Genomic DNA, 26,315 nt, shown 5'->3' on the forward strand with positions numbered 1-26,315 from the left:
AAGACAGTGACTCACTCTGCCAGAGGCAACATGGACCTAGTTGTCCTAACATTATCAAGACAGTGACTCACTCTGCCAGAGGCAACATGGACCTGGTTGTCCTAACATTATCAAGACAGTGACTCACTCTGTGATACCCATGGTATATTGTCTGATACAGGTACACAGCTGGCATCCAGGACCCAAACTACCCAGATGTAAACAATGAGCAGGTTGGGGCTGGCCTGATCCACCATCTTACATACAGTGAGGGAAAAAAGTATTTGATCCCCTGCTGATTTTGTACGTTTGTCCACTGACAAAGAAATTATCAGTCTATAATTTTAATGGTAGGTTTATTTGAACAGTGAGAGACAGAATAACAACAAAAAATCCAGAAAAACGCATGTCAAAAATGTTATAAATTGATTTGCATATTAATGAGGGAAATAAGTATTTGACCCCTCTGCAAAACATGACTTAGTACTTGGTGGCAAAACCCTTGTTGGCAATCACAGAGGTCAGACGTTTCTTGTAGTTGGCCACCAGGTTTGCACACATCTCAGGTGGGATTTTGTCCCACTCCTCTTTGCAGATCTTCTCCAAGTCATTAAGGTTTTGAGGCTGACGTTTGGCAACTCGAACCTTCAGCTCCCTCCACAGATTTTCTATGGGATTAAGGTCTGGAGACTGGCTAGGCCACTCCAGGACCTTAATGTGCTTCTTCTTGAGCCACTACTTTGTTGCCTTGGCCATGTGTTTTGGGTCATTGTCATGCTGGAATAACCATGCACGACCCATTTTCAATGCCCTGGCTGAGGGAAGGAGGTTCTCTAATAAGATTTGACGGTACATGGCCCCGTCCATCGTCCCTTTGATGCGGTGAAGTTGTCCTGTCCCCTTAGCAGAAAAACACCCCCAAAGCATAATGTTTCCACCTCCATGTTTGACGGTGGGGATGGTGTTCTTGGGGTCATAGGCAGCATTCCTCCTCCTCCAAAGTTGAGTTGAGTTGATGCCAAAGAGCTCCATTTTGGTCTCATCTGACCACAACACTTTCACCCAGTTCTCCTCTGAATCATTCAGATGTTCATTGGCAAACTTCAGACGGACCTGTATATGTGCTTTCTTGAGCAGGGGGACCTTGTGGGCGCTGCAGGATTTCAGTCCTTCACGGCGTAGTGTGTTACCAATTGTTTTCTTGGTGACTATGGTCCCAGCTGCCTTGATATCATTAACAAGATCCTCCCGTGTAGTTCTGGGCTGATTCCTCACCGTTCTCATGATCATTGCAACTCCACAAGGTGAGATCTTGCATGGAGCCCCAGGCCGAGGGAGACTGACAGTTATTTTGTGTTTCTTCCATTTGCGAATAATCACACCAACTTTTGTCACATTTTTTACATTTACATTTTAGTCATTTAGCAGACGCTCTTATCCAGAGCGACTTACAGTTAGTGAATACATATTTTTTTATACTGGCCCCCCGTGGGAATCGAACCCACAACCCTGGCGTTGCAAACGCCATGCTCTATCAACTGAGCTACATCCCTGCCGGCCATTCCCTCCCCTACCCTGGACGACGCTGGGCCAATTGTGCGCCGCCCATGAGTCTCCCGGTCGCGGCCGGCTGCGACAGAGCCTGGATTCGAACCAGGATCTCTAGTGGCACAGTTAGCACTGCGATGCAGTGCCTTAGACCACTGCGCCACTCAGGAGACAGTCACCTTCTCACCAAGCTGCTTGGCGATGGTCTTGTAGCCCATTCCAGCCTTGTGTAGGTCTACAATCTTGTCCCTGACATCCTTGGAGAGCTCTTTGGTCTTGGCCATGGTGGAGAGCTTGGAATCTGATTGATTGATGGCTTCTGTGGACAGGTGTCTTTTATACAGGTAACAAGCTGAGATTAGGAGCACTCCCTTTAAGAGTGTGCTCCTAATCTCAGCTCATTACCTGTTTAAAAGACACCTGGGAGCCAGAAATCTTTCTGATTGAGAGGGGGTCAAATACGTATTTGTGGTCCTCTGTAGCTCAGCTGGTAGAGCACGGCGCTTATAACGCCAAGGTAGTGGGTTCGATCCCCGGGACCACCCATACACAAAAAAAAAAATGTATGCACGCATGACTGTAAGTCGCTTTGGATAAAAGCGTCTGCTAAATGGCATATTATTATTTATTATTATTATTTCCCTCATTAAAATGCAACTCAGTTAATAACATTTTTGACATGTGTTTTTCTGGATTTTTTTGTTGTTATTCTGTCTCTCACTGTTCAAATAAACCTACCATTAAAATTATAGACTGATCATGTCTTTGTCAGTGGGCAAACGTACAAAATCAGCAGGGGATCAAATACTTTTTTGTGGGGGGCACCATCCTGTGGGGGGCACCATCCTGTGTGTGTATTGACAGTGAGGTGTGTTAACTTACCCTCCTCTGGTGCCCGTGCCTTTAGGTGAGGTGTCTGTTCCGTTGACCAGAGGGGGCTCGTTGGCTGTCCTCTCCCCAGGTCTCCCCCCTCCGTCTCCAGCCAGACCCAGCAGGGCTTGCACCCTTCGAGACTTCACATCCAGGATGGTGTCTGTGTAGCCTACCTCCTGAAGATACCTGGAGTAGAGCGAGATAGAAAGTAGACCGGATGTGAGTGTTTTTAGATTAGAAGGAGCTTGTCCCTACGGCTCCCATTACAGCCAGTTGAGTCAGGCTGCTGTTTGGATCAATTAACAACATCACACAGGAGTGGAAACTTAGGGTCAGATATAGTAAAGATATCCTTTAAATCACAGAAGAAGTGATGTGTCAGGACAAACTAACGGTTATTTATATTTATAGACAGACAGACAGACAGACAGACAGACAGGCAGGCAGGCAGGCAGACAGACAGACAGGCAGACAGACAGACAGGCAGGCAGGCAGGCAGGCAGGCAGGCAGGCAGGCAGCATCATTACACTGGTGTCCTCTAACGCATAATGATCAATGTCAACTATGTTAAAGACAGCTGGTACACTGACACTCTGTAATGATCAATGTCAACTATGTTAAAGACAGCTGGTATACTGACACTCTGTAATGATCAATGTCAACTATGTTAAAGACAGCTGGTATACTGACACTCTGTAATGATCAATGTCAACTATGTTAAAGACAGCTGGTACACTGACACTCTGTAATGATCAATGTCAACTATGCTAAAGACAGCTGGTACACTGACACTCTGTAATGATCAATGTCAACTATGCTAAAGACAGCTGGTATACTGACACTCTGTAATGATCAATGTCAACTGTGGACCTCTGTAGATCAATTGGTAGAGCATGGCACTTGTAACGCCAGGGTAGTGGGTTCGATCCCCGGGACCACCCATACGTAAAAATGTATGCACACATGACTGTAAGTCGCTTTGGATAAAAGCATCTGCTAAATGGCATATTAAATTAAAATTATATTATTAAAGACAACTGGTACACTGACACTCTGTAATGATCAATGTCAACTATGTTAAAGACAGCTGGTACACTGACACTGTAATGATCAATGTCAACTATGTTAAAGACAGCTGGTATACTGACACTCTGTAATGATCAATGTCTACTATGTTAAAGACAGCTGGTCCACTGACACTCTGTAATGTCAACTATGTTAAAGACAGCTTGTACACTGACACTCTGTAATGATCAATGTCAACTATGTTAAAGACAGCTGGTACACTGACACTCTGTAATGATCAATGTCAACTATGTTAAAGACAGCTGGTACACTGACACTCTGTAATGATCAATGTCAACTATGTTAAAGACAGCTGGTACACTGACACTCTGTAATGATCAATGTCAACTATGTTAAAGACAGCTGGTACACTGACACTCTGTAATGATCAATGTCAACTATGTTAAAGACAGCTGGTACACTGACACTCTGTAATGATCAATGTCAACTATGTTAAAGACAGCTGGTACACTGACACTCTGTAATGATCAATGTCAACTATGTTAAAGACAGCTGGTATACTGACACTCTGTAATGATCAATGTCTACTATGTTAAAGACAGCTGGTCCACTGACACTCTGTTATGTCAACTATGTTAAAGACAGCTTGTACACTGACACTCTGTAATGATCAAGGTCAACTATGTTAAAGACAGCTGGTACACTGACACTCTGTAATAATCAATGTCAACTATGTTAAAGACAGCTGGTACACTGACACTCTGTAATAATCAATGTCAACTATGTTAAAGACAGCTGGTACACTGACACTCTGTAATAATCAATGTCAACTATGTTAAAGACAGCTGGTACACTGACACTCTGTAATAATCAATGTCAACTATGTTAAAGACAGCTGGTACACTGACACTCTGTAATAATCAATGTCAACTATGTTAAAGACAGCTGGTACACTGACACTCTGTAATAATCAATGTCAACTATGTTAAAGACAGCTGGTACACTGACACTCTGTAATGTGATACAACAGTAACAACAGTGCTAGACCTGCCAGCCTGCCTGCCTGCCTGTCTGTCTCTGCCTGCCTGCCTGCCTGCCTGCCTGCCTGCTCTTTGTCTGGCACCTCTCAGACAAAGAGTCGGAGTCTGGCACTGCCATGCAGACCACACACTGACCAGTCTTTAAAGCCTACTGTTTTGACTGGGGCCCTAATGGTCAAACCCAGCATCGTCCGGGGTTGGCCGGTGTAGGCCGTCATTGTAAATAAGAAATTGTTCTTAACTGACTTGCCTGGTTAAATAAAGGTAAAATGAATCAAAATAAATAATGGTAAAGCTTCAAAGGGGAAAACGCCTCTCTGTAGGGGGGTCATGATGTCCTCTGTAGAGTTGGGCTGTAACTCGGGATTTAGCAGCCTGCCTGTATATTCCCTAGTTGTGTTGGGGCCATGTCAATATAATCCATCACAATAAAATAACAGTACAGAAACTCACTGTCTGGGGAGCTGACGGCCTTGTTTCCAGGGTTAGGGTTAGGGTTAGGGGTATGGTATAGTAACTCACTGTCTGGGGAGCTGACTGCCTTGTTTCCAGGGTTAGGGTTAGGGGTATGGTATAGTAACTCACTGTCTGGGGAGCTGACTGCCTTGTTTCCAGGGTTAGGGTTAGGGGTATGGTATAGTAACTCACTGTCTGGGGAGCTGACTGCCTTGTTTCCAGGGTTAGGGTTAGGGGTATGGTATAGTAACTCACTGTCTGGGGAGCTGACTGCCTTGTTTCCAGGGTTAGGGTTAGGGTTAGGGGTATGGTATAGTAACTCACTGTCTGGGGAGCTGACTGCCTTGTTTCCAGGGTTAGGGTTAGGGGTATGGTATAGTAACTCACTGTCTGGGGAGCTGACTGCCTTGTTTCCAGGGTTAGGGTTAGGGGTATGGTATAGTAACTCACTGTCTGGGGAGCTGACTGCCTTGTTTCCAGGGTTAGGGTTAGGGTTAGGGGTATGGTATAGTAACTCACTGTCTGGGGAGCTGACTGCCTTGTTTCCAGGGTTAGGGTTAGGGGTATGGTATAGTAACTCACTGTCTGGGGAGCTGACTGCCTTGTTTCCAGGGTTAGGGTTAGGGGTATGGTATAGTAACTCACTGTCTGGGGAGCTGACTGCCTTGTTTCCAGGGTTAGGGTTAGGGGTATGGTATAGTAACTCACTGTCTGGGGAGCTGACTGCCTTGTTTCCAGGGTTAGGGTTAGGGGTATGGTATAGTAACTCACTGTCTGGGGAGCTGACTGCCTTGTTTCCAGGGTTAGGGTTAGGGTTAGGGGTATGGTATAGTAACTCACTGTCTGGGGAGCTGACTGCCTTGTTTCCAGGGTTAGGGTTAGGGTTAGGGGTATGGTATAGTAACTCACTGTCTGGGGAGCTGACTGCCTTGTTTCCAGGGTTAGGGTTAGGGGTATGGTATAGTAACTCACTGTCTGGGGAGCTGACTGCCTTGTTTCCAGGGTTAGGGTTAGGGGTATGGTATAGTAACTCACTGTCTGGGGAGCTGACTGCCTTGTTTCCAGGGTTAGGGTTAGGGTTAGGGGTATGGTATAGTAACTCACTGTCTGGGGAGCTGACTGCCTTGTTTCCAGGGTTAGGGTTAGGGGTATGGTATAGTAACTCACTGTCTGGGGAGCTGACTGCCTTGTTTCCAGGGTTAGGGTTAGGGGTATGGTATAGTAACTCACTGTCTGGGGAGCTGACTGCCTTGTTTCCAGGGTTAGGGTTAGGGGTATGGTATAGTAACTCACTGTCTGGGGAGCCGACTGCCTTGTTTCCAGGGTTAGGGTTAGGGGTATGGTATAGTAACTCACTGTCTGGGGAGCTGACTGCCTTGTTTCCAGGGTTAGGGTTAGGGGTATGGTATATTAACTCACTGTCTGGGGAGCTGACTGCCTTGTTTCCAGGGTTAGGGTTAGGGTTAGGGGTATGGTATAGTAACTCACTGTCTGGGGAGCTGACTGCCTTGTTTCCAGGGTTAGGGTTAGGGGTATGGTATAGTAACTCACTGTCTGGGGAGCTGACTGCCTTGTTTCCAGGGTTAGGGTTAGGGGTATGGTATAGTAACTCACTGTCTGGGGAGCTGACTGCCTTGTTTCCAGGGTTAGGGTTAGGGTTAGGGGTATGGTATAGTAACTCACTGTCTGGGGAGCTGACTGCCTTGTTTCCAGGGTTAGGGTTAGGGGTATGGTATAGTAACTCACTGTCTGGGGAGCTGACTGCCTTGTTTCCAGGGTTAGGGTTAGGGGTATGGTATAGTAACTCACTGTCTGGGGAGCTGACTGCCTTGTTTCCAGGGTTAGGGTTAGGGTTAGGGGTATGGTATAGTAACTCACTGTCTGGGGAGCTGACTGCCTTGTTTCCAGGGTTAGGGTTAGGGGTATGGTATAGTAACTCACTGTCTGGGGAGCTGACTGCCTTGTTTCCAGGGTTAGGGTTAGGGTTAGGGGTATGGTATAGTAACTCACTGTCTGGGGAGCTGACTGCCTTGTTTCCAGGGTTAGGGTTAGGGGTATGGTATAGTAACTCACTGTCTGGGGAGCTGACGGCCTTGTTTCCAGGGTTAGGGTTAGGGTTATGGTATAGTAACTCACTGTCTGGGGAGCTGACTGCCTTGTTTCCAGGGTTAGGGTTAGGGGTATGGTATAGTAACTCACTGTCTGGGGAGCTGACTGCCTTGTTTCCAGGGTTAGGGTTAGGGTTAGGGGTATGGTATAGTAACTCACTGTCTGGGGAGCTGACTGCCTTGTTTCCAGGGTTAGGGTTAGGGGTATGGTATAGTAACTCACTGTCTGGGGAGCTGACTGCCTTGTTTCCAGGGTTAGGGTTAGGGGTATGGTATAGTAACTCACTGTCTGGGGAGCTGACTGCCTTGTTTCCAGGGTTAGGGTTAGGGGTATGGTATAGTAACTCACTGTCTGGGGAGCTGACTGCCTTGTTTCCAGGGTTAGGGTTAGGGGTATGGTATAGTAACTCACTGTCTGGGGAGCTGACTGCCTTGTTTCCAGGGTTAGGGTTAGGGGTATGGTATAGTAACTCACTGTCTGGGGAGCTGACTGCCTTGTTTCCAGGGTTAGGGTTAGGGTTAGGGGTATGGTATAGTAACTCACTGTCTGGGGAGCTGACTGCCTTGTTTCCAGGGTTAGGGTTAGGGGTATGGTATAGTAACTCACTGTCTGGGGAGCTGACTGCCTTGTTTCCAGGGTTAGGGTTAGGGTTAGGGGTATGGTATAGTAACTCACTGTCTGGGGAGCTGACTGCCTTGTTTCCAGGGTTAGGGTTAGGGGTATGGTATAGTAACTCACTGTCTGGGGAGCTGACTGCCTTGTTTCCAGGGTTAGGGTTAGGGGTATGGTATAGTAACTCACTGTCTGGGGAGCTGACTGCCTTGTTTCCAGGGTTAGGGTTAGGGGTATGGTATAGTAACTCACTGTCTGGGGAGCTGACTGCCTTGTTTCCAGGGTTAGGGTTAGGGGTATGGTATAGTAACTCACTGTCTGGGGAGCTGACTGCCTTGTTTCCAGGGTTAGGGTTAGGGGTATGGTATAGTAACTCACTGTCTGGGGAGCTGACTGCCTTGTTTCCAGGGTTAGGGTTAGGGGTATGGTATAGTAACTCACTGTCTGGGGAGCTGACTGCCTTGTTTCCAGGGTTAGGGTTAGGGGTATGGTATAGTAACTCACTGTCTGGGGAGCTGACTGCCTTGTTTCCAGGGTTAGGGTTAGGGGTATGGTATAGTAACTCACTGTCTGGGGAGCTGACTGCCTTGTTTCCAGGGTTAGGGTTAGGGGTATGGTATAGTAACTCACTGTCTGGGGAGCTGACTGCCTTGTTTCCAGGGTTAGGGTTAGGGTTAGGGGTATGGTATAGTAACTCACTGTCTGGGGAGCTGACTGCCTTGTTTCCAGGGTTAGGGTTAGGGGTATGGTATAGTAACTCACTGTCTGGGGAGCTGACTGCCTTGTTTCCAGGGTTAGGGTTAGGGTTAGGGGTATGGTATAGTAACTCACTGTCTGGGGAGCTGACTGCCTTGTTTCCAGGGTTAGGGTTAGGGTTAGGGGTATGGTATAGTAACTCACTGTCTGGGGAGCTGACTGCCTTGTTTCCAGGGTTAGGGTTAGGGTTAGGGGTATGGTATAGTAACTCACTGTCTGGGGAGCTGACTGCCTTGTTTCCAGGGTTAGGGTTAGGGGTATGGTATAGTAACTCACTGTCTGGGGAGCTGACTGCCTTGTTTCCAGGGTTAGGGTTAGGGGTATGGTATAGTAACTCACTGTCTGGGGAGCTGACTGCCTTGTTTCCAGGGTTAGGGTTAGGGGTATGGTATAGTAACTCACTGTCTGGGGAGCTGACTGCCTTGTTTCCAGGGTTAGGGTTAGGGGTATGGTATAGTAACTCACTGTCTGGGGAGCTGACTGCCTTGTTTCCAGGGTTAGGGTTAGGGGTATGGTATAGTAACTCACTGTCTGGGGAGCTGACTGCCTTGTTTCCAGGGTTAGGGTTAGGGGTATGGTATAGTAACTCACTGTCTGGGGAGCTGACTGCCTTGTTTCCAGGGTTAGGGTTAGGGGTATGGTATAGTAACTCACTGTCTGGGGAGCTGACTGCCTTGTTTCCAGGGTTAGGGTTAGGGGTATGGTATAGTAACTCACTGTCTGGGGAGCTGACTGCCTTGTTTCCAGGGTTAGGGTTAGGGGTATGGTATAGTAACTCACTGTCTGGGGAGCTGACTGCCTTGTTTCCAGGGTTAGGGTTAGGGGTATGGTATAGTAACTCACTGTCTGGGGAGCTGACTGCCTTGTTTCCAGGGTTAGGGTTAGGGGTATGGTATAGTAACTCACTGTCTGGGGAGCTGACTGCCTTGTTTCCAGGGTTAGGGTTAGGGGTATGGTATAGTAACTCACTGTCTGGGGAGCTGACTGCCTTGTTTCCAGGGTTAGGGTTAGGGGTATGGTATAGTAACTCACTGTCTGGGGAGCTGACTGCCTTGTTTCCAGGGTTAGGGTTAGGGTTAGGGGTATGGTATAGTAACTCACTGTCTGGGGAGCTGACTGCCTTGTTTCCAGGGTTAGGGTTAGGGGTATGGTATAGTAACTCACTGTCTGGGGAGCTGACTGCCTTGTTTCCAGGGTTAGGGTTAGGGGTATGGTATAGTAACTCACTGTCTGGGGAGCTGACTGCCTTGTTTCCAGGGTTAGGGTTAGGGGTATGGTATAGTAACTCACTGTCTGGGTAGCTGACTGCCTTGTTTCCAGGGTTAGGGTTAGGGGTATGGTATAGTAACTCACTGTCTGGGGAGCTGACTGCCTTGTTTCCAGGGTTAGGGTTAGGGTTAGGGGTATGGTATAGTAACTCACTGTCTGGGGAGCTGACTGCCTTGTTTCCAGGGTTAGGGTTAGGGGTATGGTATAGTAACTCACTGTCTGGGGAGCTGACTGCCTTGTTTCCAGGGTTAGGGTTAGGGGTATGGTATAGTAACTCACTGTCTGGGGAGCTGACTGCCTTGTTTCCAGGGTTAGGGTTAGGGGTATGGTATAGTAACTCACTGTCTGGGGAGCTGACTGCCTTGTTTCCAGGGTTAGGGTTAGGGGTATGGTATAGTAACTCACTGTCTGGGGAGCTGACTGCCTTGTTTCCAGGGTTAGGGTTAGGGGTATGGTATAGTAACTCACTGTCTGGGGAGCTGACTGCCTTGTTTCCAGGGTTAGGGTTAGGGTTAGGGGTATGGTATAGTAACTCACTGTCTGGGGAGCTGACTGCCTTGTTTCCAGGGTTAGGGTTAGGGGTATGGTATAGTAACTCACTGTCTGGGGAGCTGACTGCCTTGTTTCCAGGGTTAGGGTTAGGGGTATGGTATAGTAACTCACTGTCTGGGGAGCTGACTGCCTTGTTTCCAGGGTTAGGGTTAGGGGTATGGTATAGTAACTCACTGTCTGGGGAGCTGACTGCCTTGTTTCCTGGGTTAGGGTTAGGGGTATGGTATAGTAACTCACTGTCTGGGGAGCTGACTGCCTTGTTTCCAGGGTTAGGGTTAGGGGTATGGTATAGTAACTCACTGTCTGGGGAGCTGACTGCCTTGTTTCCAGGGTTAGGGTTAGGGGTATGGTATAGTAACTCACTGTCTGAGGAGCTGACTGCCTTGTTTCCAGGGTTAGGGTTAGGGGTATGGTATAGTAACTCACTGTCTGGGGAGCTGACTGCCTTGTTTCCAGGGTTAGGGTTAGGGGTATGGTATAGTAACTCACTGTCTGGGGAGCTGACTGCCTTGTTTCCAGGGTTAGGGTTAGGGTTAGGGGTATGGTATAGTAACTCACTGTCTGGGGAGCTGACTGCCTTGTTTCCAGGGTTAGGGTTAGGGTTAGGGGTATGGTATAGTAACTCACTGTCTGGGGAGCTGACTGCCTTGTTATCAGGGTTAGGGTTAGGGGTATGGTATAGTAACTCACTGTCTGGGGAGCTGACTGCCTTGTTTCCAGGGTTAGGGTTAGGGGTATGGTATAGTAACTCACTGTCTGGGGAGCTGACTGCCTTGTTTCCAGGGTTAGGGTTAGGGGTATGGTATAGTAACTCACTGTCTGGGGAGCTGACTGCCTTGTTTCCAGGGTTAGGGTTAGGGGTATGGTATAGTAACTCACTGTCTGGGGAGCTGACTGCCTTGTTTCCAGGGTTAGGGTTAGGGGTATGGTATAGTAACTCACTGTCTGGGGAGCTGACTGCCTTGTTTCCAGGGTTAGGGTTAGGGTTAGGGGTATGGTATAGTAACTCACTGTCTGGGGAGCTGACTGCCTTGTTTCCAGGGTTAGGGTTAGGGTTAGGGGTATGGTATAGTAACTCACTGTCTGGGGAGCTGACTGCCTTGTTTCCAGGGTTAGGGTTAGGGTTAGGGGTATGGTATAGTAACTCACTGTCTGGGGAGCTGACTGCCTTGTTTCCAGGGTTAGGGTTAGGGGTATGGTATAGTAACTCACTGTCTGGGGAGCTGACTGCCTTGTTTCCAGGGTTAGGGTTAGGGGTATGGTATAGTAACTCACTGTCTGGGGAGCTGACTGCCTTGTTTCCAGGGTTAGGGTTAGGGGTATGGTATAGTAACTCACTGTCTGGGGAGCTGACTGCCTTGTTTCCAGGGTTAGGGTTAGGGGTATGGTATAGTAACTCACTGTCTGGGGAGCTGACTGCCTTGTTTCCAGGGTTAGGGTTAGGGGTATGGTATAGTAACTCACTGTCTGAGGAGCTGACTGCCTTGTTTCCAGGGTTAGGGTTAGGGTTAGGGGTATGGTATAGTAACTCACTGTCTGGGGAGCTGACTGCCTTGTTTCCAGGGTTAGGGTTAGGGGTATGGTATAGTAACTCACTGTCTGGGGAGCTGACTGCCTTGTTTCCAGGGTTAGGGTTAGGGGTATGGTATAGTAACTCACTGTCTGGGGAGCTGACTGCCTTGTTTCCAGGGTTAGGGTTAGGGTTAGGGGTATGGTATAGTAACTCACTGTCTGGGGAGCTGACTGCCTTGTTTCCAGGGTTAGGGTTAGGGGTATGGTATAGTAACTCACTGTCTGGGGAGCTGACTGCCTTGTTTCCAGGGTTAGGGTTAGGGGTATGGTATAGTAACTCACTGTCTGAGGAGCTGACGGCCTTGTTTCCAGGACAGCTGGTTGTTCAAGGACCCAGGAGTCTCATTCTCAATCACGTCATCTGGGGACAGAGATGCAGAGAAACTTGCTGAGCAACGACCACAGAAACATGAACCACATTAACCACAATAACCACATTAACCACATTAACCACAGCACCACTCTACAACATGGTCTTATTCTACTTAGAGATCGGTTTTCTCTATGGCTCCTTATCGTGGGTCGTTACAGCTGTGTCATGGTTTATTGACAATCAAGTAGAATCCAGAGAGACTTCTCCATGTAGGAGTACCCTCATTAAGACCCATCAGTAGAAGAAGCAGCAGAACCAAGGTGTTAGCAGCAGAACCAAGGTGTTAGTAGCAGAACCAAGGTGTTCGCAGCAGCAGAACCAAGGTGTTAGCAGCAGAACCAAGGTGTTAGCAGCAGAACCAAGGTGTTAGCAGCAGCAGAACCAAGGTGTTAGCAGCAGAACCAAGGTGTTAGCAGCAGAACCAAGGTGTTAGCAGCAGAACCAAGGTGTTAGTAGCAGAACCAAGGTGTTATCAGCAGAACCAAGGTGTTAGCAGCAGAACCAAGGTGTTAGCAGCAGCAGAACCAAGGTGTTAGCAGCAGAACCAAGGTGTTAGCAGCAGCAGAACCAAGGTGTTAGCAGCAGCAGAACCAAGGTGTTAGCAGCAGAACCAAGGTGTTAGCAGCAGAACCAAGGTGTTAGCAGCAGAACCAAGGTGTTAGCAGCACCAGAACCAAGGTGTTAGCAGCAGCAGAACCAAGGTGTTAGCAGCAGAACCAAGGTGTTAGCAGCAGAACCAAGGTGTTAGCAGCAGAACCAAGGTGTTAGCAGCAGCAAGGTGTTAGCAGAACCAAGGTGTTAGCAGCAGCAGAACCAAGGTGTTAGCAGCAGCAGAACCAAGGTGTTAGCAGCAGCAGAACCAAGGTGTTAGCCGAACCAAGGTGTTAGCAGAACCAAGGTGTTAGCAGCAGAACCAAGGTGTTAGCAGCAGAACCAAGGTGTTAGCAGCAGAACCAAGGTGTTAGCAGCAGAACCAAGGTGTTAGCAGCAGCAAGGTGTTAGCAGCAGCAGAACCAAGGTGTTAGCAGCAGCAGAACCAAGGTCTTAGCAGCAGCAGAACCAAGGTGTTAGCAGCAGCAGAACCAAGGTGTTAGCAGCAGCAGAACCAAGGTGTTAGCAGCAGCAGAACCAAGGTGTTAGCAGCAGCAGAACCAAGGTGTTAGCAGCAGCAGCAGAACCAAGGTGTTAGCAGCAGTAAGTAGGGCTGTGATGGTCATGTCATTTTGGATTATGCTAATTGGCCAGTCAAATTACCGCGGTCACCGTAATAAACGTTTTAATACTAGCATACAGATGAGAAGTCTATGAGGGGGCTGGGTTGTGAGAATGAGCTGAAGGAGAGGCAGGGGAGAGGAGAAGAGAGAGACTGTATTTTAAACTGGGTAATTTGACAGAGGAGAGGAGGAGAGTCTTTAAACTGGGTAATTTGACAGAGGAGAGGAGGAGGAGAAGAGTCTTTAAACTGGGTAATTTGACAGAGGAGAGGAGGAGGAGAAGAGTCTTTAAACTGGGTAATTAAGGAGAGAAAGGAGAGGAGAGAGATGTCTAATTTAGGCATATGAACAGCGGGCAGGTGTGGCACTGGATGCAACACGCAACCCAACACCTCTCCGGTTCATCAACACTTCCAGAGAGCTGGTGCCTTCAATCAACAGAACAGGCTAAGATGAGGAATAATGAGGAGGACACATCCCTAAAGACAGGAGGGAAATCTAACATGGAGGCCAATTATACTGGATTCAACAGGTACACAAACGGAACAGAGGAAATGTGAATACAGAGCGTTGTTATTACATTAGAGTTCTCAGGAAAAGACATCATGAAACTATTGGATAAAACAACACTCAACATGTGTAAAAGCCTACACACAAGACAGGATTCAGGTATGTGAATGCTGCAATCACTATGATCTAGTACTCCCATAGGTAAAGAGGGGTCTGCGTTAGTCCTACCGGAGTCATAGCTGGGAGGTTTCATGTCTCCTTGGTTCAACTCTGTTCCATATCTTAACTTGTGGTACTTGGCCCTGGAAGAAAAAGAAAGAGAGAGAGAGAGAGAGAGAGAGAGAGAGAGAGAGAGAGAGAGAGAGAGAGAGAGAGAGAGAGAGAGAGAGAGAGAGAGAGAGAGAGAGAGAGACAGAGAGAGAGAGAGAGAGAGAGAGAGAGAGAGAGAGAAAGCAGAAACTGTTAAAAGATGCTGAAACATTATCCACACTTCAATCAGGGACATAACTTGGGAACACAGTGTGTGTAGAACCCTAAGGCCATCTTGTTCCCTGGCACTCCTCCCATGGTCTTTCAGAAGCACTCTAAATAACCATCACATTCCTGTCAACTAACCATCACATTCCTGTCAACTAACCATCACATTCCTGTCAACTAACCATCACATTCCTGTTAACCTATAATAGTCTAAGCCCCTGTCTAAGCTGGGGTAAGGGTGGGGGGGGGTGTTCTGCAGGCTGCCTGTATTTATTCCTCATCATTAATGATGTGCTGCAGGCTGCCTGTATTTATTCCTCATCATTAATGATCTGCTGCAGGCTGCCTGTATTTATTCCTCATCATTAATGATGTGCTGCAGGCTGCCTGTATTTATTCCTCATCATTAATGATGTGCTGCAGGCTGCCTGTATTTATTCCTCATCATTAATGATGTGCTGCAGGCTGCCTGTATTTATTCCTCATCATTAATGATGTGCTGCAGGCTGCCTGTATTTATTCCTCATCATTAATGATGTGCTGCAGGCTGCCTGTATTTATTCCTCATCATTAATGATGTGCTGCAGGCTGCCTGTATTTATTCCTCATCATTAATGATGTGCTGCAGGCTGCCTGTATTTATTCCTCATCATTAATGATCTGCTGCAGGCTGCCTGTATTTATTCCTCATCATCATTAATGATGTTCTGCAGGCTGCCTGTATCCTGTATTTGTCTGTTCATTTCAGTAACACTATTGTCTCCGCCTCTCTGGGAACGGGTTAGGAGCGACACACAGAGATAATGGTGTTAATAATGTTCTGATCTTGTAGGTTTCCCTGGTTGCTTTCATATCTGGGAATAGCAGAAAGCAGGATGTTCCCAATTTAACAGCAATGTGATGGTTATTTAACCCCCTAGTGTCCGTGTCCCGCCAAAATCTAATTAGAATAATAAAACAATCCCCATCTAAATCCGTCAGTTTAAACTAGAGATATGTTGTTGTTGTTGTTTTTGCATTGGATGCGTTTCAATCCACCGCATCTGCCTATGTAACACTTCCGCATCTGCAGTGGAAGGTGACCGAGCTACAGCGGTGTCTGTCGGACCATGAGACATCCCAAAAATCAGTCTTCCCACAAAATCGTGAGTCTCGTCTGAAGTCGTTACAGCCCATCTGCCAACTTCTGTCTGTAGCATCTGAAGAGTTTGGGGCTACACACTAATATGCTTTAGGACGACCACAGGCCTCACAAGACTCATCTGAAGGTCAGTTCAATTTTTTTATTGAAGTGTTTATGGAGACAGTTTAATGCCAAAAATATGGGGTTAAATACATGTCAAAAAAGAATATATATGTTTCCTGATTTTTCTTAGATCTCTCAGATATACAGTAGGATAGACATCAGAACAAACTTCCTTTTGATATATTTGTTGTTCCATGTAGTGAATCTGTTATTCAATGAATTTATTTATCAAATCATTTTTTTATATATTTGATACTTCAAGGGGTCTTAAAATTCAACATAAAATAGCTAAGTGATCCTTGTTATGACCTTCTTAAAACAATTCCGTATAGCTTAGTAGAACCCCCCCCCCCCCCCCCCCGGTTTAGACAGGGCTTAGACTCTGATGGGTTAAATACCTCCCTGTGCAACTGGATCCTGGACTTCCTGACGGGCCGCCCCCCCCAGGTGGTAAGGGTAGGTAACAACACATCTGCCGCGCTGATCCTCAACACGGGGCCCCTCAGGGGTGCGTGCTCAGTCCCCTCCTGTACTCCCTGTTCACCCACGACTGCGTGGCCAAGAACGACTCCAACACCATCATTAAGTTTGCAGACATGACGGTGGAAGGCCTGATCACCGACGATGATAAGACAGCCTACAGGGAGGAGGTGTGGTGCCAGGATAACAACCTCTTCCTCAACAAGACAAAGGAGCTGATCGAGGACTACAGGAAATGGAGGGCCGAGTATGCCCCCATCCACATCGACGGGGCTGTTGTGGAACAGGTCAAGAGCTTTAAGTTCCTCGGTGTCCACATCACTAAGGATCTATCATGGTCCACACACAACACGTTGTGAAGAAGGCACAACAACGCCTCTTTCCCCTCAGGAGGCTAAAAAAGATTCAGCATGGGCCCTCAGATCCTCAAAAAGTCCAACAGCTGCACCATCGAGAGCATCCTGATTGGTTGCATCACCGCCTGGTATGGCAACCGTTTGGCATCCGACCACAAGGCGCTACAGAGGGTAGTGCGTACGGCCCTGTACATCACCGGGACCGAGCTCCCTGCCATCCAGGACCTCTATACCAGGCGGTGAAAGACTCCAGCCACCCAAGTCATATACTGTTCTCTCTGCTACCGCATGGCAAGCGGTACCGATGCACCAAGTCTGGAACCAACAAGACCCTGAAGAGCTTCTACCCTCAAGCTAGAATATTTAGTTAAATAGTTAACCAATAGCTACCCGGAATATCTGCATTGACCCTTTTTGCACTAATCTCTTTTGACTCATCACATACGCTGCTGTTACTGTTTATTATCGATCCTGTTGCCTAGTAACTTTATCCCTACCTATATGTACATAACTACCTCAATGACCTGGTACCCCTGTACATGGACTCAGTACTGGTACCCCATGTATATAGCCAAGTTATCGTTACTCATTGTGGAGTTATTCCTCGTCTTATTTTTTCTGCGATAATTTTTTTTTTCTCTCTCTGCATTGTTGGGATGGACCCGTCAGTTGGCATTTCACTGTTAGTCTACACCTGTTGTTTACATGTGACAAATAAAATTGAATTTGATTTGACTCTGGTCCTCTTAGTGGAAGGACAGGACAGGTGTAGAGACTGGTCCTCACAGTGGAGCGATCTTCCAAGGTAAGACTGACAGAAACCGTTCTAGGAAAGGTCAGCCATCATTAAATCAGACACCATATAGAACAGATCCATCCTTCCACACATCTCTCTTCGTCACCCTGTCATCTCTCTTTGTCACCCTGTCATCTCTCTTCGTCACCCTGTCATCTCTCTTTGTCACCCTGTCATCTCTCTTTGTCACCCTGTCATCTGTCATTGTAGATTTTCTGCTGTGTTAAGTTCCATGGTCATTTGAAGATGTGATGTAGAGACGTCTTTGGCTGTCAGGCCCTCTGTCAATATCAGTGTGGTGAATGAATGTGAAAGGTCATAGGGTCATGTGATGATGCACAGTACACATGCTGTGTGATGTCAGGTGCTGTAACGTACCTGTCCTGTCTGAGGGCGTACTCCAGCATCTTAATCCTCCTCACCAGATCCTTCTTCAGGTTCTCCTGGCCGTTCCTCTCGCCCTGGAGGAACGCTATCTGGGCCTGGGGAGACGCATCACAAATACACACACTATCAACACACTAGGCTTGGGCGGTATGCCGTGTATATACCGTATATAGGGGTATTTGGAAATAGCCACGGGATGGTTTTTCAATACTGTCAATACCGTTGAAACTATTTATTTGAACTTTTTTTAAACATATTTGAATATTTGTAGCTACTTTTTAAGTAAATACCTGCAATACGTTAGGAGATAAAAGAACATTGTGTTCTTCATTTCACCTGTCAGATTATTATGAAGCTTACGGTAGTCAAAGCAAGCAACAGAACAGTGTACTGTCTATACTCGGTTTGTTGGTTTTATGAAAAACGTTTTAATTAAATTGTTTTAAATCATAGCTAAAGTTTGTATTGCTACGGATTACGTGACGCGTTCAGCCTTTACGGCTGGCACTGCACGTTTGTGTCTAGCCAGATAGCTGCTAGCCATCATGAAAACGGAGCAGGCTAACACTAGCAGTGCTAGCCCACCAGCATTTTTATCCACGGCTGGGCACAAACGGTTCAGGTGTGAGATGATTCCACACAATCACATGAAGAAGATAAGGTGGAACTAGAAAATGGACAGGGCTTTGTCTGCCCTAAATGCACCACCGTCAAGCAGCTCAGGGAAGAGATCCTCCGGCTGTTAGCTCGGCTGTGAGAAAAGGATAACCTGCTTTCTAAGTACACCGACCTTGCTGTAACCCAGGCAAACCCAATCTCAGTGTTAAATGACTACTATAGCAAAGCTGTCGATGAGTCGGGCGACGTTGATCTGTCCCAATACAACGGACAGATGTTGAGCTCAACTCCGCTGCCCATGGGAGACTGGACACTCGCAAGGCGTAGGAGATCGGGGAGGCAGTCTGGCCACCCTTCATCTATCCGAGAAGATCATATCCAGCTGTCAAACAGCTTTTCCCCGCTTGAGACGGACCTACCAGCCCCATGAGTCAGCACGGATCCTGGCTGTAAACCAGTGGCTCCCTCCCCCACAGCAGTTCAGCAGCTCACTTCCCCATCGGATTCCATCATCGTGGGCAGCTCGATGGTGAGAGGTTTTCATCGTGGGCAGCTCGATGGTGAGAGGTTTTCATCGTGGGCAGCTCGATGGTGAGAGGTTTTTGCCTGCCTACGATCTGTGGACCGACCAACTTCCTCCTGCCCACGGTTCTGGCCAACTACTCCAATATTGACACCATCGTCACTCACGTAGGTTTTAAAAACCTTTGTTTTCACCGATCTGAGGAACTGAGGGAGGACTACAACATTTTTTTAAACACCCTCGCTAGCACAGGGAAGATAATAATTATCTCTGGCCCCCTCCCGTGCTACCGAAGTGGTTCGGAACGTTTCAGCCGACTCTTTGCCCTGAACGAGTACCTGAAGAAACATTGCAACGACAGGAATGCTGTGGTAGCCATGCTGGTTAAGTGTGCCTTGAATTATAAATAAATCACAGACAGTGTCACCAGCAAAAAGCACCCCCACACCATAATACCTTCCCCTCCATGCTTTACGGTGGGAAATACACATGCGAAGATCATCCGTTCACCCACACAAAGAAACAGTGGTTGGAACCAAAAATCTCAAATTTGGACTCCAGACCAAAAGGACAAATTTCCACCGGTCTAATGTCCATTGCTCGTGTTTCTTGGCCCAAGCAGGTCTCTTCTTCTTATTGGTGTCCTTTAGTAGGAATGGGCTACAAGACCTGGTAGAGCACGGCGCTTGTAACGCCAAGGTAGTGGGTTCGATCCCCGGGACCACCCATACACAAAAATGTATGCACGCACGACTGTAAGTCGCTTTGGATAAAAGCGTCTGCTAAATGGCATATTATATTATTATTATTATTATTATTATAAGACCATCGCCAAGCAGCTTGGTGAGAAGGTGACAACAGTTGGTGCGATTATTCGCAAATGGAAGAAACACAAAATAACTGTCAGTCTCCCTCGGCCTGGGGCTCCATGCAAGATCTCACCTCGTGGAGTTGCAATGATCATGAGAACGGTGAGGAATCAGCCCAGAACTACATGGGAGGATATTGTCAATGATCTCAAGGCAGCCGGGACCATAGTCAGCAAGTAAACAATTGGTAACACACTACGCCGTGAAGGACTGAAATCCTGCAGCGCCCGCAAGGTCCCCCTGCTCAAGAAAGCACATATACAGGGCTGTCTGAAGTTTGCCAATGAACATCTGAATGATTCAGAGGAGAACTGGGTGAAAGTGTTGTGGTCAGATGAGACCAAAATCGAGCTCTTTGGCATCAACTCAACTCGCCGTGTTTGGAGGAGGAGGAATGCTGCCTATGACCCCAAGAACACCATCCCCACCGTCAAACATGGAGGTGGAAACATTATGCTTTGGGGGTGTTTTTCTGCTAAGGGGACAGGACAACTTCACCGCATCAAAGGGACGATGGACGGGGCCATGTACCGTCAAATCTTGGGTGAGAACCTCCTTCCCTCAGCCAGGGCATTGAAAATGGGTTGTGGATGGGTATTCCAGCATGACAATGACCCAAAACACACGGCCAAGGCAACAAAGGAGTGGCTCAAGAAGAAGCACATTAACCTTCCTGGTTAAATAAAGGTTAAATAAATAAATAAATAAATAGAATTAAGGTCCTGGAGTGGCCTAGCCAGTCTCCAGACCTTAATCCCATAGAAAATCTGTGGAGGGAGCTGAAGGTTCGAGTTGCCAAACGTCAGCCTCGAAACCTTAATGACTTGGAGAAGATCTGCAAAGAGGAGTGGGACAAAATCCCTCCTGAGATGTGTGCAAACCTTTTGGCCAACTACAAGAAGGGTCTGACCTCTGTGATTGCCAACAAGGGTTTTGCCACCAAGTACTAAGTCATGTTTTGCAAAGGGGTCAAATACTTATTTCCCTCATTAAAATGCTAATCAATTTATAACATTTTTGACATGCTTTTTTCTGGATTTTTTGTTGTTATTCTGTCTCTCACTGTTCAAATAAACCTACCATTAGAATTATAGACTGATCATGTCTTTGTCAGTGGGCAAACGTACAAAATCAGCAGGGGATCAAATACTTTTTTCCCTCACTGTATGTGTTATTTCATAGTTTTGATGTCTTCGCTATTAATCTACAATGTAGAAAATAGTAAAAATAAAGAAAAACCCTGGAATGAGTAGGTTTGTCCAAATATTTGACTGGTACTGTATCACAAGACATTTAGAAATGCCAGACGGGCTAATTTTTCTAACTTCATCACTATTAAATCAGAATAATTTGAGAGTGCTCTTCTCGACTATTGGATGGCCTGATAAATCCTACCCCCGCAAACATATGTGAACTTTCCTCGACATCTACAGTGGGGAAAAAAAGTATTTAGTCAGCCACCAATTGTGCAAGTTCTCCCACTTAAAAAGATGAGAGAGGCCTGTAATTTTCATCATAGGTACACGTCAACTATGACAGACAAATTGAGAATTTTTTTCTCCAGAAAATCACATTGTAGGATTTTTTATGAATTTATTTGCAAATTATGGTGGAAAATAAGTATTTGGTCACCTACAAACAAGCAAGATTTCTGGCTCTCACAGACCTGTAACTTCTTCTTTAAGAGGCTCCTCTGTCCTCCACTCGTTACCTGTATTAATGGCACCTGTTTGAACTTGTTATCAGTATAAAAGACACCTGTCCACAACCTCAAACAGTCACACTCCAAACTCCACTATGGCCAAGACTAAAGAGCTGTCAAAGGACACCAGAAACAAAATTGTAGACCTGCACCAGGCTGGGAAGACTGAATCTGCAATAGGTAAGCAGCTTGGTTTGAAGAAATCAACTGTGGGAGCAAGTATTAGGAAATGGAAGACATACAAGACCACTGATAATCTCCCTCGATCTGGGGCTCCACGCAAGATCTCACCCCGTGGGGTCAAAATGATCACAAGAACGGTGAGCAAAAATCCCAGAACCACACGGGGGGACCTAGTGAATGACCTGCAGAGAGCTGGGACCAAAGTAACAAAGCCTACCATCAGTAACACACTACGCCGCCAGGGACTCAAATCCTGCAGTGCCAGACGTGTCCCCCTGCTTAAGCCACTACATGTCCAGGCCCGTCTGAAGTTTGCTAGAGTGCATTTGGATGATCCAGAAGAGGATTGGGAGAATGTCATATGGTCAGATGAAACCAAAATATAACTTTTTGGTTAAAAAACTCAACTCACCGTGTTTGGAGGACAAAGAATGCTGAGTTGCATCCAAAGAACACCATACCTACTGTGAAGCATGGGGGTGGAAACATCATGCTTTGGGGCTGTTTTTCTGCAAAGGGACAAGGACGACTGATCCGTGTAAAGGAAAGAATGAATGGGGCCATGTATCGTGAGATTTTGAGTGAAAACCTCCTTCCATCAGCAAGGGCATTGAAGATGAAACGTGGCTGGGTCTTTCAGCATGACAATGATCCCAAACACACCGCCCGGGCAACGAAGGAGTGGCTTCGTAAGAAGCATTTCAAGGTCCTGGAGTGGCCTAGCCAGTCTCCAGATCTCAACCCCATAGAAAATCTTTGGAGGGAGTTGAAAGTCTGTGTTGCCCAACGACAGCCCCAAAACATCACTGCTCTAGAGGAGATCTGCATGGAGGAATGGGCCAAAATACCAGCAACAGTGTGTGAAAACCTTGTGAAGACTTACAGAAAACGTTTGACCTGTGTCATTGCCAACAAAGGGTATATAACAAAGTATTGAGAAACTTTTGTTATTGACCAAATACTTATTTTCCACCATAATTTGCAAATAAATGTAAAAAAAATCCTACAATGTGATTTTCTGGATTTTTTTTCTCATTTTGTCTGTCATAGTTGACGTGTACCTATGATGAAAATTACAGGCCTCTCTCATCTTTTTAAGTGGGAGAACTTGCACAATTGGTGGCTGACTAAATACTTTTCCCCCCCACTGTAAATATGATGAGTTTGCGGCATATTTCAGAGATAAGATAACCAACATTAGGCTGGGTATGAGTCAAGCAAGGCCTGATGAGAAGTGTGATGATATGTGCCCTAGCCTACCACGCAAAGGAACTATGGATTTATTTTCCCTGGTTGACACAGACACGCTCAGGAAAGTGATATCACAACTTAAGCCTTCTACCTGCCTTCTCTTGATCCTATCCCCACCACCTTCTTCGAAGCAGTTTTTAATTGCGTATCTGAAGAAGTGCAAGCTATTGTTAATCACTCCCTGTTTACAGGCACTTTCCCCACTGCACTAAACACTGCTATGGTGAAACCCCTTCTGAAGAAAAGTAATCTATAGTGAAACTCCTTCTGGAGAAAAGTCATCTATGGTGAAACCCCTTCTGAAGAAAAGTCATCTATGGTGAAACCCCTTCTGGAGAAAAGTCATCTATGGTGAAACCCCTTCTGAAGAAAAGTCATCTATGGTGAAACCCCTTCTGGAGAAAAGTCATCTATGGTGAAACCCCTTCTGAAGAAAAGTCATCTATGGTGAAACCCTTTCTGAAGAAAAGTCATCTATGGTGAAACCCCTTCTGGAGAAAAGTCATCTATGGTGAAACCCCTTCTGGAGAAAAGTCATCTATGGTGAAACCCCTTCTGGAGAAAAGTCATCTATGGTGAAACCCCTTCTGGAGAAAAGTCATCTATGGTGAAACCCCTTCTGGAGAAAAGTCATCTATGGTGAAACCCCTTCTGAAGAAAAGTCATCTATGGTGAAACCCCTTCTGGAGAAAAGTCATCTATGGTGAAACCACTTCTGAAGAAAAGTCATCTATGGTGAAACCCCTTCTGAAGAAAAGTCATCTATGGTGAAACCCCTTCTGGAGAAAAGTCATCTATGGTGAAACCCCTTCTGAAGAAAAGTCATCTATGGTGAAACCCCTTCTGGAGAAAAGTCATCTATGGTGAAACCCCTTCTGAAGAAAAGTCATCTATGGTGAAACCCCTTCTGAAGAAAAGTCATCTATAGTGAAACCCCTTCTGAAGAAAAGTCATCTATGGTGAAACCCCTTCTGGAGAAAAGTCATCTATGGTGAAACCCCTTCTGAAGAAAAGTCATCTATGGTGAAACCCCTTCTGAAGAAAAGTCATCTATGGTGAAACCCCTTCTGAAGAAAAGTCATCTATGGTGAAACCCCTTCTGAAGAAAAGTCCTCTATGGTGAAACCCCTTCTGAAGAAAAGTCCTCTATGGTGAAACCCCTTCTGGAGAAAAGTCATCTATGGTGAAACCCCTTCTGGAGAAAAGTCATCTATGGTGAAACCCCTTCTGGAGAAAAGTCATCTATGGTGAAACCCCTTCTGAAGAAAAGTCATCTATGGTGAAACCCCTTCTGGAGAAAAGTCATCTATGGTGAAACCCCTTCTGGAGAAAAGTAATCTATGGTGAAACCCCTTCTGAAGAAAAGTCATCTATGGTGAAACCCCTTCTGAAGAAAAGTCCTCTATGGTGAAACCCCTTCTGGAGAAAAGTCATCTATAGTGAAACCCCTTCTGAAGAAAAGTCATCTATGGTGAAACCCCTTCTGAAGAAAAGTCATCTATGGTGAAACCCCTTCTGGAGAAAAGTCATCTATGGTGAAACCCCTTCTGGAGAAAAGTCATCTATGGTGAAACCCCTTCTGAAGAAAAGTCCTCTATGGTGAAACCCCTTCTGGAGAAAAGTCATCTATGGTGAAACCCCTTCTGGAGAAAAGTCATCTATGGTGAAACCCCTTCTGGAGAAAAGTCATCTATGGTGAAACCCCTTCTGAAGAAAAGTCATCTATGGTGAAACCCCTTCTGGAGAAAAGTCATCTATGGTGAAACCCCTTCTGGAGAAAAGTAATCTATGGTGAAACCCCTTCTGAAGAAAAGTCATCTATGGTGAAACCCCTTCTGAAGAAAAGTCCTCTATGGTGAAACCCCTTCTGGAGAAAAGTCATCTATGGTGAAATCCCTTCTGGAGAAAAGTCATCTATCGTGAAACCCCTTCTGAAGAAAAGTCATCTATGGTGAAACCCCTTCTGAAGAAAAGTCATCTATGGTGAAACCCCTTCTGGAGAAAAGTCATCTATGGTGAAACCCCTTCTGGAGAAAAGTCATCTATGGTGAAACCCCTTCTGAAGAAAAGTCATCTATGGTGAAACCCCTTCTGAAGAAAAGTCATCTATGGTGAAACCCCTTCTGAAGAAAAGTCATCTATGGTGAAACCCCTTCTGGAGAAAAGTAATCTATAGTGAAACCCCTTCTGGAGAAAAGTCATCTGGATTCTTCAGCTCTTAGCCATTTCCGGCCAATCTCCAACCTTCCATTCTTAAGCAAACTTCTGGAGAAATTGGTATTCAAACAGCTAAATGATTTTTTTAGTTTAAAATGTATTTAAAAGACAAGACGAGGTACTTATTGTTGGAGCCAAAGCACAGAGAGAGAATCTAGCCGCACATTATAATTCACAGGCAATAGAGATAAAACACCAGGTAAAAAACCCAGGTGTTATTTTAGATTCTGAACTAAATTTCGAATCACACATCAGGAATGTGACCAAAACAGCTTTTTACCCCCTGAGGAACATTGCCAAGGTGCGGCCGTTTCTCTCTCAGGCGGATACAGAGAGACTCATCCATGCTTTATTACAAGCAGGCTTGACTACTGTAATGCTCTCCTGTCTGGTCTACCCAAGAAAGACATTGGTCAACTGCAAAACAACCAGAATGCTGCAACACGAGTACTGACCAAGACCAAACGGAGAGCACACATTACACCGGTTTTAAGGTCACTGCACTGTTTTAGAATTAATTTAAAGATTGTTCGACGATTGTGCACCTCAATACATATCAGACATGCTTTTAAGTTATGTACCCAGTACGTCCCTCAGGTCCTCTGGCACTGGCCTTTTAACTATCCCAAAGCCTAGGATCAAGAGGCATGGAGAGGCAGCCTTTAGTTACTATGCCCCCAGCCTCTGGAACAGCCTGCCAGAGATCCTGAGGGGGGCTGAAATTTTAAAAGAGATCTTAAAACATATTTTTAGCTTTGCTTTTCCTCAGGAGGCTTTTTGGTTGTTCAGTTTGAGTAATTATTTGTTTGTAGTGTAGTAAATATTTCAGCTTTTATTTATTGTTTTTTATGAGTTTTTTTTCTTCTTCTGTAAAGCACATTGTGTTGCATTCCATGTCTGAAATGTGCTGTATAAATAAAGCTTGATTTGATTTAGTCCCCAGTCACATGGTGTTTATTTACAAGCACACAACGATGAGACCGGAGCCTTGTGAGTCACTCCCTGTTTTGCAGCATGCACCAGGTGATCTAATCACAGGATCGAATTCACAACTAAATGTTTGCCAGCTAGATATCTTATAACTATTAAGTTAACTGTCTAAAATGTGCTAAATGCTCTGCAGTTGTGCATTTGGTTTGCTAATTTAGTGGCTAGTTAGCTATCTAGCTAAGTGGTTCGCTTCTTCCAAAATCAAGCATTCGCTTGGTAACAGCAGAGAATCCTCTCCTGGATCAAGAGCCTTGCTTGCTAATATTTGTTTTGTGCGTGCAGCAAACTGGGAGTAACATTTTTGAGTTACTTGTATAATTGTATACTTTA

General features: G+C 46.1%; 1 protein-coding gene across 1 annotated transcript in view; it reads right to left on the bottom strand.

Annotated features, from left to right (window-relative positions):
• Positions 1–2,409: 2,409 nt before the first annotated feature.
• LOC311121000 (striatin-like) overlaps positions 2,410–26,315 on the bottom strand; it is a gene marked incomplete at its 3' end in the record, with an annotated part of 57,013 nt that continues 33,107 nt past the window's right edge. The window contains exons 2-5 of the mRNA XM_084195546.1: positions 17,624–17,727; positions 14,119–14,192; positions 12,076–12,154; positions 2,410–2,586 (exon numbers count right to left, since the gene is read on the bottom strand). Of these exons, the coding sequence (XP_084051672.1) occupies positions 2,410–2,586; positions 12,076–12,154; positions 14,119–14,192; positions 17,624–17,727 (434 nt within the window). The remainder of the gene's footprint in view (positions 2,587–12,075; positions 12,155–14,118; positions 14,193–17,623; positions 17,728–26,315) is intronic.

This window comes from Coregonus lavaretus (genome assembly GCF_964263955.1).
Source record: "Coregonus lavaretus genome assembly, contig: HAP1_SCAFFOLD_1374, whole genome shotgun sequence".
Classification (NCBI taxonomy): domain Eukaryota; kingdom Metazoa; phylum Chordata; class Actinopteri; order Salmoniformes; family Salmonidae; genus Coregonus; species Coregonus lavaretus.